General features: G+C 43.8%; 1 protein-coding gene across 2 annotated transcripts in view; it reads left to right on the top strand.

Moving 5' to 3' along the window:
- LOC138638122 (probable cation-transporting ATPase 13A4) overlaps positions 1-17,465 on the top strand; it is a 492,614-nt gene that overhangs the window by 139,421 nt on the left and 335,728 nt on the right. For both annotated transcript variants that reach the window (XM_069727146.1, XM_069727145.1), the window contains exon 3: positions 10,504-10,638. In XM_069727146.1, coding sequence (XP_069583247.1) covers positions 10,504-10,638 — 135 coding nt within the window. The remainder of the gene's footprint in view (positions 1-10,503; positions 10,639-17,465) is intronic.

The following is a 17,465-nucleotide window of genomic DNA, read 5'->3' as shown; positions in this document are numbered from 1 at the left end:
GTTCCTGGCCTCCAATCAATGTTCCAGTATTGGTCTGGCTCTCTCCTGGATCGCTCTTGTGGCCTGTCTGCCCTGCATAAGCTAAGTTCTGCTTGTGTTACTTTTGTTTGCTATATTTTCTGTCCAGCTTGCTATATTGGTTTTTCTTGCTTGCTGGAAGCTCTGAGACGCAGAGGGAGCACCTCCGTACCGTTAGTCGGTGCGGAGGGTCTTTTTGCCCCTCTGCGTGGTTGTTTGTAGGTTTTTGTGCTGACCGCAAAGCTATCTTTCCTATCCTCGGTCTATTCAGTAAGTCGGGCCTCACTTTGCTAAAATCTATTTCATCTCTGTGTTTGTATTTTCATCTTAACTGACAGTCATTATATGTGGGGGGCTGCCTTTTCCTTTGGGGAATTTCTCTGAGGCAAGGTAGGCTTATTTTTCTATCTTCAGGGCTAGTTAGTTTCTCAGGCTGTGCCGAGTTGCATAGGGAGCGTTAGGCGCAATCCACGGCTACCTCTAGTGTGGTATGATAGGATTATAGATTGCGGTCAGCAGAGTTTCCACGTCTCAGAGCTCGTCCTATGTTAGTAACTATCAGGTCACTTTGTGTGCTCCTAACCACTAGGTCCATTGTGGTTCTGAATCACCTGTTCATAACAGGATGCAAGAATTGTGAAGATGTTATAAAAAAAAGGGGTCCTATGTTAACATGTAACTTGGCCTGTTAGGATGTTTTGTAGTTAAATAGCTTTTTTGTTCAGTGAATGTGACCTCCTAATGCTGCAAATTCAACAAAGGAAAATTTTCAGTTCTTTAAAACATATCAAATGCTTAGAAATTCTACTGTGCCTAATAATTTGGAACAGAGTTTTTATCCATTTTGGAGATAATACGGTTATCATTGGAAGGTTTTTTCAATAAAATTCGATGTATACTGGTATAACTGCCAGTACTTTGATAAAATGTACTTAGATTAAATGTACATAAATGCATAAATGAACCCCTGCATAAATGCTTCCCCAGACTATGTCTCAATATATAGGAGGCTAGCTCTAAGATCTCTCACAATATTACCTCGCTAGCAATCAATCAATCTAAGTTGAGGCAGCAGGACACAATAAATGTTGTGAACAGATAAACAAGTGTCCAGGCCTACATGGATCATAAACCACTTTGAAAAAAAGTACCATGACTTCACAGCATAAGGGGACAAGCACAATAAGTTGAAATAGCTATATACCCTAACATATGCTTACTAAGATGGCTAACAAAGCTGGATACATGTAGGATTCAATGTCGGAGATAGAATGAATTAAATACCATAACATATGCTTGCTAAGATGGCTAGCAAAGCTGGATACATGTAGGATTTAATGCCGGAGATAGAATGAGTTAAATGAATGTGCTGCATCACTCTCTGTCATGAACTGGCGGGTGTTTGGTTGCCCTCAAGTTCATCAGGCGATTTATTATATCCCCTTTACAATACCGGTTTGAAACTTGCAGCTCTCTGGCACCCCCTATATCCTCAGGGGAATCAGGGAACTGCACCTAAGATAAGTAGTCACCAGAAGGGCTCCCTTCCTGTGCAATGGCTATTGGGCACACTGCAGTGAGGGTGATATAACTATTCCCTGTCTCAGGCAGGATATATACTTATAAATCTCCATCTATCACTGCTGAGTCTCCCCAAAAGCCCAGAACACTTCGCTGCCACCAGCTCCTAGTTCCTATGATTAATATCGAGACAGGAGCCAACCCAATCAGTAGCATTGATTTAGTTCTGAGAATGAGGATGTACGTTTAGAGCAAGGAGGACAAAGCTAGTAAAGTTTAAGAGATTTTACTCCAAAAAGAATAGGCAGTGTTTACAAAAATATAAAATGATATTACAAATGAGACAATTACAGTATATACATGCAATTGAAAAATAACAGGGATTAAAATATAAAACTTACAGGTATCAGTCAATGGCATGCCATGTGAAGATGGGGGAAGGGAAAGGGCCCCAAATATTCAGGTCAAATTGCACAGCCTCTCCTGGCTGATTCTCTGGGCAAAAGACACCCTCCTAATTGGGCTACATAATCTTATATCCTCTGTTCATGACCTCACTGAGTGGGCGGAGCAATGGAAGGCACTCCCCTTGTCCAACAGTTATTAAAACTCATAACCATCATAACTCGAGGGGCGAGAATCATAGCGTGGCGGCAGAACCATCATTTTTCCGAGTATGAAATTGGCATTCTTTTAAGTCTAAGCATGAAGTGGCTGTATGACTTAGTTAAGTTGAAATCCATTTCTTGGATTCTGCTGGTGCCAGGGCTTAAAAAACTCACTGGTGTGTGGTTCTACTGATGCACATGCCAAAAATGTATTTGTCCTACTTCCAGGTCTAATCTGCATGATCATATACCAGTTTAAAGGAACTAAGAGATCTGAATCCATGCGCTCCTACTTTTTACTTTCAGTTTCCCAGCTGTATGCAGGAGGGAATGGTGAGGGGAATCACACACACATTCCCAAGGGAGGGGAGGGAAAGATGGAGATATGATTACATGCAGGAAGGTAGAGAAAGATGGCTGCAGCTTGTGCAGCTGGGGAAGCTGTAAGGGGGATCGCTTCTGCACTATGTGTACTTTACACAAACCTAATGGGGGAAGTGAAGCGTGTGTGTGTCCCAGTAAATGCAGAGGAAAGTTCTCATAGTGTATGTAGGATATGAGCATGTTCATATTATCGTGACACTCCGTATTTGTTGACTTTTCGTCACTGATTGATCAAGTACTTAAAGGTGTGCACCCCCTCTAGAGAGCATTATCACATGATAGATAACTTTTAGCGAAACAACTATCTTTCCTCACTCTTCAAACACAGTGTTTGTGTTTCTGTATTCTGTTTAAAAGATTTGCTGCCAGACTCCCCTTGCAGATGTTCATCTCAAGGGTGAATAAATGGATCCGTTTTTGAAAACTCAACAGGCTGATTCCTCCTCTCCTTCAACATCATGTTGGATGAAAGTTATGAGGCCTCCATACACATTAGACAATTGAACAATCCCAACAATATTGGCTACTTTAGTACTATTGTGTATGGAGGGATTTAGCCAATCAGGTTTGTTTTTTTTTTTTTGTTTTTTTAACCCCTTCCCGACCTTTGACGCCACGTAGGCGTCATGAAAGTCGGTGCCAATCCGACCCATGACGCCTATGCGGCGTCATGGAAAGATCGCGTCCCTGCAGATCGGGTGAAAGGGTTAACTCCCATTTCACCCGATCTGCAGGGACAGGGGGAGTGGTAGTTTAGCCCAGGGGGGGTGGCTTCACCCCCTCGTGGCTACGATCGCTCTGATTGGCTGTTGAAAGTGAAACTGCCAATCAGAGCGATTTGTAATATTTCACCCATTATAACGGGTGAAATATTACAATCCAGCCATGGCCGATGCTGAAATATCATCGGCCATGGCTGGAAATACTAGTGTGCCCCCACCCCACCCCTCCGATCGCCCCCCCACCCCCCCGATCTGGCCGGTACACTGCTCCGGCTCCCCTCCGCCCTGTGCTCCGCTCCCCCCCGTGCTCGTGTCCGCTCCCCCCGTGCTCCAATCACCCCCCCGTGCTCCAATCACCCCCCCTGCACTCCGATCCACCCCCCCCCGTGCTCCGTTCCACCCCCCCGTGCTCCATTCCAGCCCCCCCGTGCTCCATTCCAGCCCCCCCGTGCTCCGTTCCACGCCCCCCGCGCTCCGTTCCACCCCTCCCGCGCTCCGATTCCCCCCCCCGTGCTCCGATCCCCCCCCCCGTGGTCCCCCCCCACCCTATCATACTTACCGATCCAGCCGTGGTCCCGTCCGTCTTCTCCCGGGCGCCGCCATCTTCCAAAATGGCGGGCGCATGTGCAGTGCGCCCGCCGAATCTGCCGGCCGGCAGATTCGTTCCAAAGTGCATTTTGATCACTGAGATATAATCTATCTCAGTGATCAAAATAAAAAAAATAATAAATGACCCCCCCCCTTTGTCACCCCCATAGGTAGGGACAATAAAAAAATAAAGAAATTTTTTTTTTTCCACTAATGTTAGAATAGGGTTAGGGTTAGGGGTAGGGTTAGGGTTAGGGGTAGGGTTAGGGGTAGGGTTAGGGTTAGGGGTAGGGGTAGGGTTAGGGGTAGGGTTAGGGTTAGGGCTAGGGTTAGGGGTAGGGTTAGGGGTAGGGTTAGGGTTAGGAATGTGCACACGTATTCTGGTCCTCTGCGGATTTTTCCGCTGCGGATTTGATAAATCCGCAGTGCTAAACCGCTGCGGATTTATGGCGGATTTACCGCGTTTTTTTCTGCGCATTTCACTGCGGTTTTACAATTGCGATTTTCTATTGGAGCAGTTGTAAAACCGCTGCGGAATCCGCACAAAGAAGTGACATGCTGCGGAATGTAAACCGCTGCGTTTCCGTGCAGTTTTTCCGCAGCATGTGTACAGCGATTTTTGTTTCCCATAGGTTTACATTGAACTGTACACTCATGGGAAACTGCTGCGGATCCGCAGCGTTTTCCGCAGCGTGTGCACATACCTTTAGAATTAGGCTATGTGCACACGGTGCGGATTTGGCTGCGGATTCGCAGCAGTGTTCCATCAGGTTTACAGTACCATGTAAACATATGAAAAACCAAATCCGCTGTGCCCGTGATGCGGAAAATACCGTGCGGGAACGCTGCGTTGTATTTTCCGCAGCATGTGAATTCTTTGTGCGGATTCCGCAGCGTTTTACACCTGTTCCTCAATAGGAATCCGCAGGTGAAATCCGCACAAAAAACACTGGAAATCCGCGGAAAATCCGCAGGTAAAACACAGTGCCTTTTACCCGCGGATTTTTCAAAAATGGTGCGGAAATATCTCACACGAATCCGCAACGTGGGCACATAGCCTTAGGGTTAGGGTTGGAATTAGTGTTGTGGTTAGGGGTGTGTTGGGGTTAGGGTTGTGATTAGGATTATGGCTACAGTTGGGATTAGGGTTAGGGGTGTGTTGGGGTTAGTGTTGGAGTTAGAATTGAGGGGTTACCACTGTTTAGGCACATCAGGGGTCTCCAAACGCAACATGGCGCCACCATTGATTCCAGCCAATCTCGTATTCAAAAAGTCAAATGGTGCTCCCTCACTTCCGAGCCCTGACGTGTGCCCAAACAGTGGTTTACCCCCACATATGGGGTACCAGCATACTCAGGACAAACTGCGCAACAATTACTGGGGTCCAATTTCTCCTGTTACCCTTGTGAATCTAAAAAAATGCTTGCTAAAACATAATTTTTGAGGAAAGAAAAATGATTTTTTATTTTCACGGATCTGTGTTGTAAACGTCTGTGAAGCACTTGGGGGTTCAAAGTGCTCACCACATATCTAGATAAGTTCCTTGGGGGGTCTAGTTTCTAAAATGGGGTCACTTGTGGGGGGTTTCTACTGTTTAGGCACACCAGGGGCTCTGCAAACGCAACGTGACACCCGCAGACCATTCCATCAAAGTCTGCATTTCAAAAGTCACTACTTCCCTTCTGAGCCCCGACGTGTGCCCAAACAGTGGTTTACCCCCACATATGGGGTATCAGCGTACTCAGGAGAAACTGGACAACAACTTTTGGGGTCCAATTTCTCCTGTAACCCTTGGGAAAATAAAAAATTCTGGGCTAAATAATTATTTTTGAGGAAAGAAAACGTATTTATTATTTTCACGGCTCTGCATTATAAACTTCTATGAAGCACTTGGGGGTTCAAAGTGCTCACCACACATCTAGATAAGTTCCTTTCAGGGTCTAGTTTCCAAAATGGGGTCACTTGTGGGGGGTTTCTACTGTTTAGGCACATCAGGGGCTCTGCAAACGCAACGTGACGCCCGCAGAGCATTCCATCAAAGTCTGCATTTCAAAACGTCACTACTTCAATTCCAAGCCCCGGCATGTGCCCAAACAGTAGTTTACCCCCACATATGGGGTATCACCGTACTCAGGAGAAACTGGACAACAAATATTGGGGTCAAATTTCTCCTGTTACCCTTGGGAAAAATAAAAAACTCTGGGCTAAATAATTATTTTTGAGGAAAGAAAACGTATTTATTATTTTCACGGCTCTGCATTATAAACTTCTATGAAGCACTTGGGGGTTCAAAGTGCTCACCACACATCTAGATAAGTTCCTTTGGGGGTCTAGTTTCCAAAATGGGGTCACTTGTGGGGGGTTTCTACTGTTAAGCCACATCAGGGGCTCTGCAAACGCAACGTGACGCCCACAGAGCATTCCATCAAAGTCTGCATTTCAAAACGTCACTACTTCACTTCCGAGCCCCGGCATGTGCCCAAACAGTGATTTACCCCCACATATGGGGTATCAGCGTACTCAGGAGAAACTGGACAACAACTTTTGGGGTCAAATTTCTCCTGTTACCCTTGGGAAAATAAAAAATTGCAGGCTAAAAGATCATTTTTGAGAAAATAATTTTTTTTTTTTTTTTCATGGCTCTGCGTTATAAACTTCTGTGAAGCACTTGGGGGTTCAAAGTCCTCACCACACATCTAGATTAGTTCCTTTGGGGGTCTAGTTTCTAAAATGGTGTCATTTCTGGGGGATCTCCAATGTTTAGGCACACAGGGGCTCTCCAAACGTGACATGGTGTCCGCTAATGATTGGAGCTAATTTTCCATTTAAAAAGCCAAATGGCGTGCCATCCCTTCCGAGCCCTGCCGTGCGCCCAAACAGTGGTTTACCCCCACATATGGGGTATCAGCGTACTCAGGACAAACTGGACAACAATATTTGGGGTCCAATTTCTCCTATTATCCTTGGCAAAATAGGAAATTCCAGGCTAAAAAATCATTTTTGAGGAAAGAAAAATTATTTTTTATTTTCATGGCTCTGCGTTATAAACTTCTGTGAAGCACCTGGGGGTTTAAAGTGCTCAATATGCATCTAGATAAGTTCCTTGGGGGGTCTAGTTTCCAAAATGGGGTCACTTGTGCGGGAGCTCCAATGTTTAGGCACACAGGGGCTCTCCAAACGCGACATGGTGTCCGCTAACAATTGGAGCTAATTTTCCATTCAAAAAGTCAAATGGCGCGCCTTCTCTTCCGAGCCCTGCCGAGTGCCCAAACAGTGGTTTACCCCCACATATGAGGTATCGGCGTACTCGGGAGAAATTGCCCAACAAATTTTATGATCCATTTTATCCTACTGCCCATGTGAAAATGAAAAAATTGAGGCGAAAAGAATTTTTTTGTGAAAAAAAAGTACTTTTTCATTTTTACAGATCAATTTGTGAAGCACCTGAGGGTTTAAAGTGCTCACTAGGCATCTAAATTAGTTCCTTGGGGGGTCTAGTTTCCAAAATGGGGTCACTTGTGGGGGAGCGCCAATGTTTAGGCACACAGGAGCTATCCAAACGCGACATGGTGTCCGCTAACGATGGAAATAATTTTTCATTCAAAAAGTCAAATGGCGCTCCTTCCCTTCCGAGCCTTACCATGTGCCCAAACAGTGGTTTACCTCCACATGTGAGGTATTGGTGTACTCAGGAGAAATTGCCCAACACATTTTAGGATCCATTTTATCCTGTTGCCCATGTGAAAATGAAAAAATTGAGGCTAAAAGAATTTTTTTGTGAAAAAAAAGTACTTTTTCATTTTTACGGATCAATTTGTGAAGCACCTGGGGGTTCAAAGTGCTCACTATGCATCTAGATAAGTTCCTTGGGGCGTCTAGTTTCCAAAATGGGGTCACTTGTGGGGGAGCTCCAATTTTTAGGCACACGGGGGCTCTCCAAACGTGACATGGTGTCCGCTAAAGAGTGGAGCCAATTTTTGATTCAAAAAGTCAAATGGCGCTCCTTCCCTTCCAAGCCCTGCCGTGCGCCAAAACAGTGGTTTACCCCCACATATGAGGTATCAGCGTACTCAGGACAAATTGGACAACAACTTTCGTGGTTCAGTTTCTCCTTTTACCATTGGGAAAATAAAAAAATTGTTGCTAAAAGATAATTTTTGTGACTAAAAAGTTAAATGTTCATTTTTTCCTTCCATGTTGCTTCTGCTGCTGTGAAGCACCTGAAGGGTTAATAAACTTCTTGAATGTGGTTTTGAGTACCTTGAGGGGTGCAGTTTTTAGAATGGTGTCACTTTTGGGTATTTTCAGCCATATAGACCCCTCAAACTGACTTCAAATGTGAGGTGGTCCCTAAAAAAAATGGTTTTGTAAATTTCGTTGTAAAAATGACAAATCGCTGGTCGAATTTTAACCCTTATAACTTCCTAACAAAAAAAAATTTTGTTTCCAAAATTGTGCTGATGTAAAGTAAACATGTGGGAAATGTTATTTATTAACTATTTTGTGTCACATATCTCTCTGGTTTAACAGAATAAAAATTCAAAATGTGAAAATTGCGAAATTTTCAAAATTTTCGCCAAATTTCCGTGTTTATCACAAATAAATGCAGAATTTATTGACCTAAATTTACCACTAACATGAAGCCCAATATGTCACGAAAAAACAATCTCAGAACCGCTAGGATCCGTTGAAGCGTTCCTGAGTTATTACCTCATAAAGGGACACTGGTCAGAATTGCAAAAAACGGCAAGGTCTTTAAGGTCAAAATAGGCTGGGTCTTGAAGGGGTTAAAGAAAAAGCAATTATCAAAAATGCATGTACACTACACATGGTTGTTTAGTAATTGTAGAAAACTGGAATATGGAATTCTCATAAAGTATTTAACTATTTCCAGTACATTTTCTGTCACAATTCCTTGTGTATGTCAAGGTTTTTAATCACAAAGCTAAAGCCCCATCCACATCAGCTACTATTGAGACAAAATGGCCGATTTCAGCCATAACGAACAGATTTCAGTTACCAAGATGAAATGATCAAGTGTTCTTTTAAACCAGGGTGGGGAATCTTTTTTCTGCCAGGGCCAATTGGATATTTCAACCATCCTTCGAGGGACGTACAAAATGTACGCTATCTTTGCTGACAAAATATGTCCTGACACTGACGTTGATGTAAGAACGTAATCTTTCATTGCACGTGACTCAGTGTTCAGTAGTTAAGACTGCATGAGCATGCTAACAAAAATTAATGGTTCGGAGGCCATTAAAATACAGCTGCAGGCCCAAGCAGTGCGGTCCCCAGTTATCAGCATGGGGGACAGATAAAAGCTCATCGTGGACAGTTTACAGTCCATGGGCCTGAGATTCCCCACCCCTGATTTAGACTATTGCTGAACAACAAACATTTACTATCATTTCAAAAAGCTATCAGGCATCTTGGATTTTTTCAGTTGATCATAAACACTGGTTGCACTTTTGGTAAAAAAAATCCAATCTGCCAATGTAGCCTGAGATCCTTTTTTTTTCTAATACTAACAATGAATGACTGTTAACTGATAGATGAATGATTGTTCGCCAGCCTACCTTTGCATAATGTATATGGAGGCCTTTACAAATATAACAGTTTTCAGAAGAGGAATGTTTAACCCATTACTTGCCAAATTAGAAATTTTCATTTTACGGATTTTTCAGAAAAGGGCGTCAAAATATTCAATTAAAAATGACAATGACATGATTTCCTATTTTGAAAACATTCATTTTACAAACACAACACAAAAAATTGGACCTAATTATAAAAATTATAAAATCCTAGTTGCTAGAAGCAAAAGATTAGGCGTCCCAAAAAAAGGACATTGGTAGATAATGGTAACCCATTATCTACCAATGTCCTTGTTTTGGGACGCCTAATCTTTTGCTTCTAGCAACTAGGATTTTATAATTTTTATAATTAGGTCCAATTTTTTGTGTTGTGTTTGTAAAATGAATGTTTTGTCCTGTCCAGACACAACCCTTGTTCCAAAAAGGAGCAACAAAAACTTTTTTTGCGCAGCCAATTTTGGGTTGAGATTTACACAAGCTCTTTTCATTTTCCGCCCTGCACAACCAAGAATTTGTCTGAATTACATACAAAACTGAGGGGCCTCTCAATCAGCCAAACCAGATCTCCACTTTGCACTGATGAGGGGCAGTGCCTCGAAACACAGTGTCTGCAAATTGAGATTCTAGTTTGGCTTTTATCCTAAGTCTTGTGACAAGGCTCGTTAAAGGGTCGACATTGACTGTTAGGATTGCTACTTTCAATAGATGGTACTAGAGTTCTAGTCCTCTTCCTCTCTGAAGAGACAATTTGCATAAAAAACTGAGCAAATTCAGACAGCTGGCAGCTTTATATTTGGTGACTGAAACAGGAAACTGATGCCAGTTTCGGTAAAGATATCAGAGATATGTATTCTAATGCCCTAATCAGATCTGTTTCATCACATTGCTTGAACAAATTTTGATTCTTTATGAGTGAACAATGAAATCTATTAAATAACTTAAAGTCTGAGCTCTTGTAAGGCATGAGCAATGGATATAAAAATATATTTACCACATATATACATTTTAATTATATCTGAATACCATTTAACCTATATTTTCTGACCACTCAAATTGTCTTCCTTTTAGGACGATTTTAAAAAACATGTCAAGAAAAAAGTATTTTGGGTAAAACCTTTAAAAACAACAGATACAGGATCAGAAGAGTTGACCTCTGATGAGAAATCTCTAATCAACAAGGCTTTGATCATGCCAGACTGCAAGGTTTGTTCTTCAATTAATCTTATCATGTTATATGTACAAAATTAACACACTATAGATTATTCACACTTCATGTTTACCATGAACAATTTGACATTTGTTAGACAGATTGGGAAGTAAGTATATTGTTAGAAATTATGAATGTGACATTCATACACACTCTAGAGTTCTATGGACCCATTTGGAAAATTTAGACCTGCTTCTCCCCCTCCAGCATGTTGGCCAGATGCATAGGCCTTTGTAATATTTTTGACCTCATATAAACATATGTGTTTAACCCCTTAATGACTGCTAATACACATTAAAACAATGGTCATTAACAGGCCTTATTCTCTCATGACCGTTTTAAAACAACGATCACAGATGAAATTCCCTCTGGTACATGACAGCTGACACCCTACAATATCAGCCTTAAGGTACCATCACATTTAGCGACGCTGCAGCGATCTAGACAACGATCCCGATCGCTGCAGCGTCGCTGTGTGGTTGCTGGAGAGCTGTCACACAGACAGCTCTCCAGCGACCAACGATGCCGAGGTCCCCAGGTAACCAGGGTAAACATCGGGTTACTAAGCGCAGGGCCGCGCTTAGTAACCCGATGTTTACCCTGGTTACCAGTGAAGACATCGCTGAATCGGCATCACACACGCCGATTCAGCGATGTCTGCGGGAGTCCAGCGACGAAATAAAGTTCTGGACTTTCTGTGCCGACCAACGATGGCACAGCAGGATCCAGATCGCTGCTGCGTGTCAAACTCAACGATATCGCTAGCCAGAACGCTGCAACGTCACGGATCGCTAGCGATATCGTTCAGTGTGAAGGTACCTTTAGACAGTTTTGGAACTGATTGGGGCTGATTAATCCCTTAAATACTGCTATATTTAAGGGATTAAATTCTGCTGTATTGACAGCGCTATCTAAGTGGTTAAATGGGGATTAAAAGACTCCCTTTCAAAGGATTGACCACCCACATTTATAATGGCGGGTGCTGATCATTGCTGATCAATCATATTAGATAATCTGATGACCCTCAAGATCTGATGGCCCATTATATCTCACTGACTCAAAGTTAACCATGCTGGGTGAGACACTGACAAGTCTCTGGGTCTGCAGTATACGTTTACTGCAGTGCATGAGACCAAAGATCAAAGTAAATAATATTCATGTCCCACAGTGGTACTTAGTGAAAAAGTTAAAAAAGTTAAAAAAATATGTAAAAAAAAAAATGCACAAAAAGCCAATTCACCACTAAAAATACAGCCTTTGTGAAAAAACAAAATAAATTACACATAATTGGTATCATCGCTTCTGGAATGACCAGATCAATAAAAATGTTGCCTTATTTATTCTGTACAACACCTTAAAAAATTTAAAAATAGACATGACAAAAATGTAGCTTTTTCATCATCATGACATGCACAGAATTTAATAAAAAGCAATCAAAAAATCATATGTAAAAAACAAATGGTACAAATGTAAGCACCAAACAGTCCCACAAAATTCTGGATGTGGTTAACAGCCTATATAATGGAGGCTGTTGTTTGGCACATGGTCTATATGTTGGGAGGGAGAAGGCCTCCTGTGTGTTTGGCTCCAGATAGAGCCTGAGTACTGGACACTACCCCATCCTGTGTGCCCACGGGCCTGGTGGAGCAGAGCCCTGCTATGGACATTTGGATTTTGTTTGCCTAACCTGAAGACTGTTTGTTTTCGGTTTTGCTGCAGGGTTTATGGAGTAATAAGCCCACATGAACTTTTAATGGAACATGGCTCCTGTCTTCCTCCTGTGCTTTCTTTCTTAGTATTGCTCTGTGGTGTAACAGAACTAGGTACTTTGCACTCTGTTCACACTGAGTGACCTTTAACTTGGTGTGTTTATCATGTTTGCTCGTAGCTTTGCTCTGCCATTTTTCACTAGCTGCAGTTTTCCATCACTGCACGGTGGACCCCCAGTGCTCGTTATCATAATTTATATTTAGTGCAATTCATGAACCCTAACAAAGTCTCCCTTGAGTCTGACATTCCGGAGTTAGAGGTGACCAGTGAGAATTTTAGGTCTGCCCTACATAGGGACCTAACTCTGAAGGAAGCCTTTAATAATGTCACCTTCATAACAAGGTTTTCACAGGAGCCGGGGGCTGACCCAAGGTTTCCTTATTTAATGATGAGTGGGAACTGTTGTAACGGGTCACAAAAATGATGGAGGAGCTGTTTGAACAGTTAATAGTGACGGGCCCTTATAGACGGAAGGTGTTGAACATGGCCCATTCACACATCTTGGGGGGATATCTGGGAGTGAAAAAAAACACAGAAACAGATCGTACAGAGGTTCTATTGGCCTGGGTGTCACCGGAAAATATTAAACTATTGCAGGTCCTGCCTTACATGTCAGTTAACCGCCCCCACCTCTCACTTTCGAAGTCCCCTCATGCCATTGCCCATTATTGAAGTGCTGATCAAGAGAATTGCTATGGACTTGGTTGGTCCCCTGGTTAAATCTGTTCGTGGCATCAATACATATTGGTCATTCTGGACTATGCCACATGCTATCCTGAATCAATTCCCTTGAGAAACTCCTCCACAAAGATTATAGCCCACAAACTGGTCAATGTTTTTGCCTTGACAAGTCTACTAAAGGAGATCCTGACCAATCAGAGAACACCTTTTATGAGTTAGGTGATGAGGGAGTTATGCAAGGTCCTGCAAATCTCCCAGTTGAGGAATTCAGTGGACCATCCTCAGACAGATTGCCTTTGCGAATGGTTTAATAAAACACTGAAGAGCATTCTGATGAAAGTCATAGCAATGGATAGTAGAGACTGGGACTGTCTCTTTCCTTATCTGATGTTCTCAATCAGTGAGGTTACACAGACTTCAACGGGGTTCTCACCATTCGAACTTATGTATGGCTGACATCCACGAGGTCTCATGGATATAGCCAGGGAAACCTGGGAAGCCAAAGTCACGCCCCACAGAAGCGTCATTGAACACCATCATAAAAGGACATCTCTTCCAGGCACAAGAATTTCAGTCAAGAGTCTACAACCCGTCAGCCAGAGTAAGACAGTTCATTCCTGGAGACCGAGTCCTTGTGCTAATTCCTACTGTGGAGAGCAGGTTCTTCGCCAAATCTCAAGGGCCAAATTAAGATAGTGGAGAAGCTTGGTGAGGTACACTATAAGTTTCATCAACCGGGAAGATGGAAACCATATTAGGTTTACCATGTCAACCTCATCAAGCCATGGCAAGACAGAGAGCCGACTGAAACTTTGTGCTTGATGGGCCAGCCAGACGGTGACGTTGGAGGTGTTGCCACAACGGAGACATTGTCGAAGGCCCAAAAACAGCAGCGCCAGGAATTGCTCCAGAAGAACAGGGACCTGTTCTCGGAATTGCCGAGGTGAATAAAGGTCGTATAACATGAAGTTATGATGGAGCCACATGTGAGCATAAGCGTGAAGCCTTATCAGATTCTAGAGGCCCATTGTGAAGTGATCTCAAAGGAGGTGGAGCATATGCTGAAAATCAGAGTCATTCAGGATTCCAAGGATGGTTGTTTGAGCCCAATTGTCCTGGTCCCGAAGCCCGATGGTGAATAGAGGTTCTGCAATGACTATCAAAAGTTGAATGAGGTCTCCAAGTTCTGCGCATATCCCATGCTATGCGTCGATGAGCTTATCGAGAGACTTGGGCCCGCAAGTTACATAACCACCTTGGATTTGACTAAAGGATTTTGGCAGATTCCCATGGTACAGGTGTTTTCCACGCCAGATGGATTCTTCCTGTATGTCCAGATGCCATATTCACTGCAGGGGCCCCGGTGACCTTCCAGGGAGCTATGGATAGAATCTTTCACTCCATAAGCAGTACACCATGGCATACCTGGATGAAATTGTTACCTTGGGCCCGGACTGGAAGAGTCAACTGAAAAAGGTCCAGGTGGTATTTGAAGGAACCCGGGGTTTTCAATCAACCCAAAGAAATGTACCCTGGGGAAAGAAGAAGCCAAATTCCTGGGATATGAAGTGGGTAGAGGCGAGATCAAACCCAAATCAGTAAAGTGGAGGCATTGCAAACATCCTGAAGTTTGACATGATAGTCACGCCCATGACTCACCTCCTTCAGGGGACAAAATCGGTAATTGTCAAATAGTCTGAAGAGGCAGAATTGGCCGTTCAAAAATTGAAAGGGACTCTGTGTAAGCAATCGGTTCTGGTGGCCCTCGACTTCAAGAAAGAGTTTATACTCCAAATGGACACCTCAGATGTCAGTGCAGTCCTTTCCCAGGAGAAACACAGGGAGGAGCACCCTGTTCTCTACCTGAGTTAGAAACTATCCTCATGCGAGAGGAATTATTTGGTCGTAGAGGAGTGCTTTGCCATAAAGTGGGTGGTGGACACATTATGGCACTATTTGGTAGGACATAAGTTTAGATTGGTAATCTGACCATGCCCTACTCAGATGGATGAGGAAAACAAAGGGTAAAAATGCAAGGGTCAATTGATGGTTCTTAGACCAGCAAGATTTCATCTTCCATGTAGAGCATAGAGCAGGGAAGCTACATGGTAATGCCGATGGCCTTTCGAGAATTACTTGTCTAGTAGTAGAAGGTGCCAAGCTCCATGGCTTTAGGCAGAGGGGGGAGATATTTAGTGTGGCTAGTGGTCACATAGTCAATGTGAAGTATTTTCTGCAGAGATGGCTGTTCTCTATGATGTAACCGGGAGTATTTTCTCTAGTGCATGAAAGCACTACGAGGTTCATTTGTTGCACCTGGGATCGAGTTACGGGTAGCTGTAAGACATGGGCGGGTCTAGCTACCCACATACCTCGCCTCTGGGTGTGGTTAACAGCCTATATAATGGAGGTTGTTGTTTGGCACATGGTCTGTATGTTGGGAGGGAGAAGGCCTCTTGTGTGTGTTCTGGCTCCAGATCGAGCCTGAGTACTGGATGCTACCCCAGCCTGTGTGCCCACAGGCCTGGAGAAGCAGAGCTCTGCTATGGACATTTGGATTTTGTTTGCCTGACTGTTGCTGATTTGCTGATTGTTTTCTGTTTTGCTTCTGGGTTTCTGAAGTAATAAACTCACATGAACTTTTAATGGAACATGCCTCCTGTCTTGCTCCTGATGTGATCTGGCTGCAGTGCAGTTTAGTGCAACTTCCACCAGGGGGTGCTTGTGAGGGAAAAGAGGTTGCACACTAACAGCGTAGCCACCCGGCGCAGCCGCACAGGCGTCTGAGGTAATGAAAGAGTGGTCAGATGAGCAGATTCAGAAACTGTGAGGAGCAGAGGTACCAGAGGTCACAACATGCACTAAGTCAGAGACAAGCCAGAAGTCAGAGCCAAATGGGAACATGGTATTCAAAACATGAGACGTAAGACGAAGTAAGGGTACAAGCCAGTAGACAAAGTCGGTTGGGGAATGAGGTATCAGAGACGGAAAGCAAGAGGTGGGGTTCAGAGATCAGGCTGAGTCATACACTGTAAGGAAATCACCAGAAAAACATTTGTCATGGAACAGTTCTCACAAAAATATGGGAAGTCAGAGGCAGAAGGATCACCAGGGTATACGGGTCAGCTGCTCTAGCCTGGAAGCATGAACTATCACTGATGCTGTCCAGCAGACTGCAGAGGACTTACAAAGCCAAGCCAGCTCCAAAACGAGGCCGAGGGGATTAACCCAGCATGACAAGTCCAAAGAGAGCATAGCAGAAAATAAACCCTAGGCTGGATCATGACACCTGACACACCCAAGTGAGCACAACCCCTACAATGTATACAGTACAGACCAAAAGTTTGGACACACCTTCAAATTTAAAGATTTTTCTGTATTTTCATGACTTTGAAAATTGTACATTCACACTGAAGGCATCAAAACTATGAATTAACACATTATTATTATTTATTATTATAGCGCCATTTATTCCATGGCGCTTTACATGTGAGGAGGAGTATACATAATAAAAACAGGTACAATAATCTTGAACAATACAAGTCACAACTGGTACAGGAGGAGAGAGGACCCTTCCCGCGAGGGCTCACAATCTACAAGGGATGGGTGAGGATACAGTAGGTGAGGATAGAGCTGGTCGTGCAGTGGTTTGGTCGATCGGTGGTTACTGCAGGTTGTAGGCTTGCTGGAAGAGGTAGGTCTTCAGGTTCTTTTTGAAGGTTTCGATGGTAGGTGAGAGTCTGATATGTTGTGGTAGAGAGTTCCAGAGTAGGGGTGATGCGCGAGAGAAATCTTGTATGCGATTGTGGGAAGAGGAGATAAGAGGGGAATAGAGAAGGAGATCTTGTGAGGATCGGAGGTTGCGTGCAGGAAAGTACCGGGAGACGAGGTCACAGATGTATGGAGGAGACAGGTTGTGGATTGCTTTGTATGTCATGGTTAGGGTTTTGTACTGGAGTCTCTGGGTAATGGGGAGCCAGTGAAGGGATTGACAGAGGGGAGAGGCCGGGGAATAGCGGGGGGACAGGTGGATTAGTCGGGCAGCAGAGTTTAGAATAGATTCGAGGGGTGCGAGAGTGTTAGAGGGGAGGCCACAGAGCAGGAGGTTACAGTAGTCGAGGCGAGAGATGATGAGGGCCTGGACTAGGGTTTTTTCAGATTCTTGGTTTAGGAATGTACGGATCTGTGAAATATTTTTTGAGTCGAAGGTGGCATGGAGTGGAAAGGGCTTGGATATGCGGTTGAAGGAGAGATCAGTGTCAAGGATTACCCCGAGACAGCGAGCTTGTGGGACTGGGGAGAGTGGGCAGCCGTTTACTGTAATGGATAGGTTCATTGGGGGGTCACGTGAGATGGGGGAAAGACAATGAAT

Source organism: Ranitomeya imitator, chromosome 5 (genome assembly GCF_032444005.1).
Source record: "Ranitomeya imitator isolate aRanImi1 chromosome 5, aRanImi1.pri, whole genome shotgun sequence".
NCBI lineage: Eukaryota > Metazoa > Chordata > Amphibia > Anura > Dendrobatidae > Ranitomeya > Ranitomeya imitator.
Note: the sequence above shows the minus strand (reverse complement) of the source record. Positions and strands in the feature narration are given on the sequence as shown.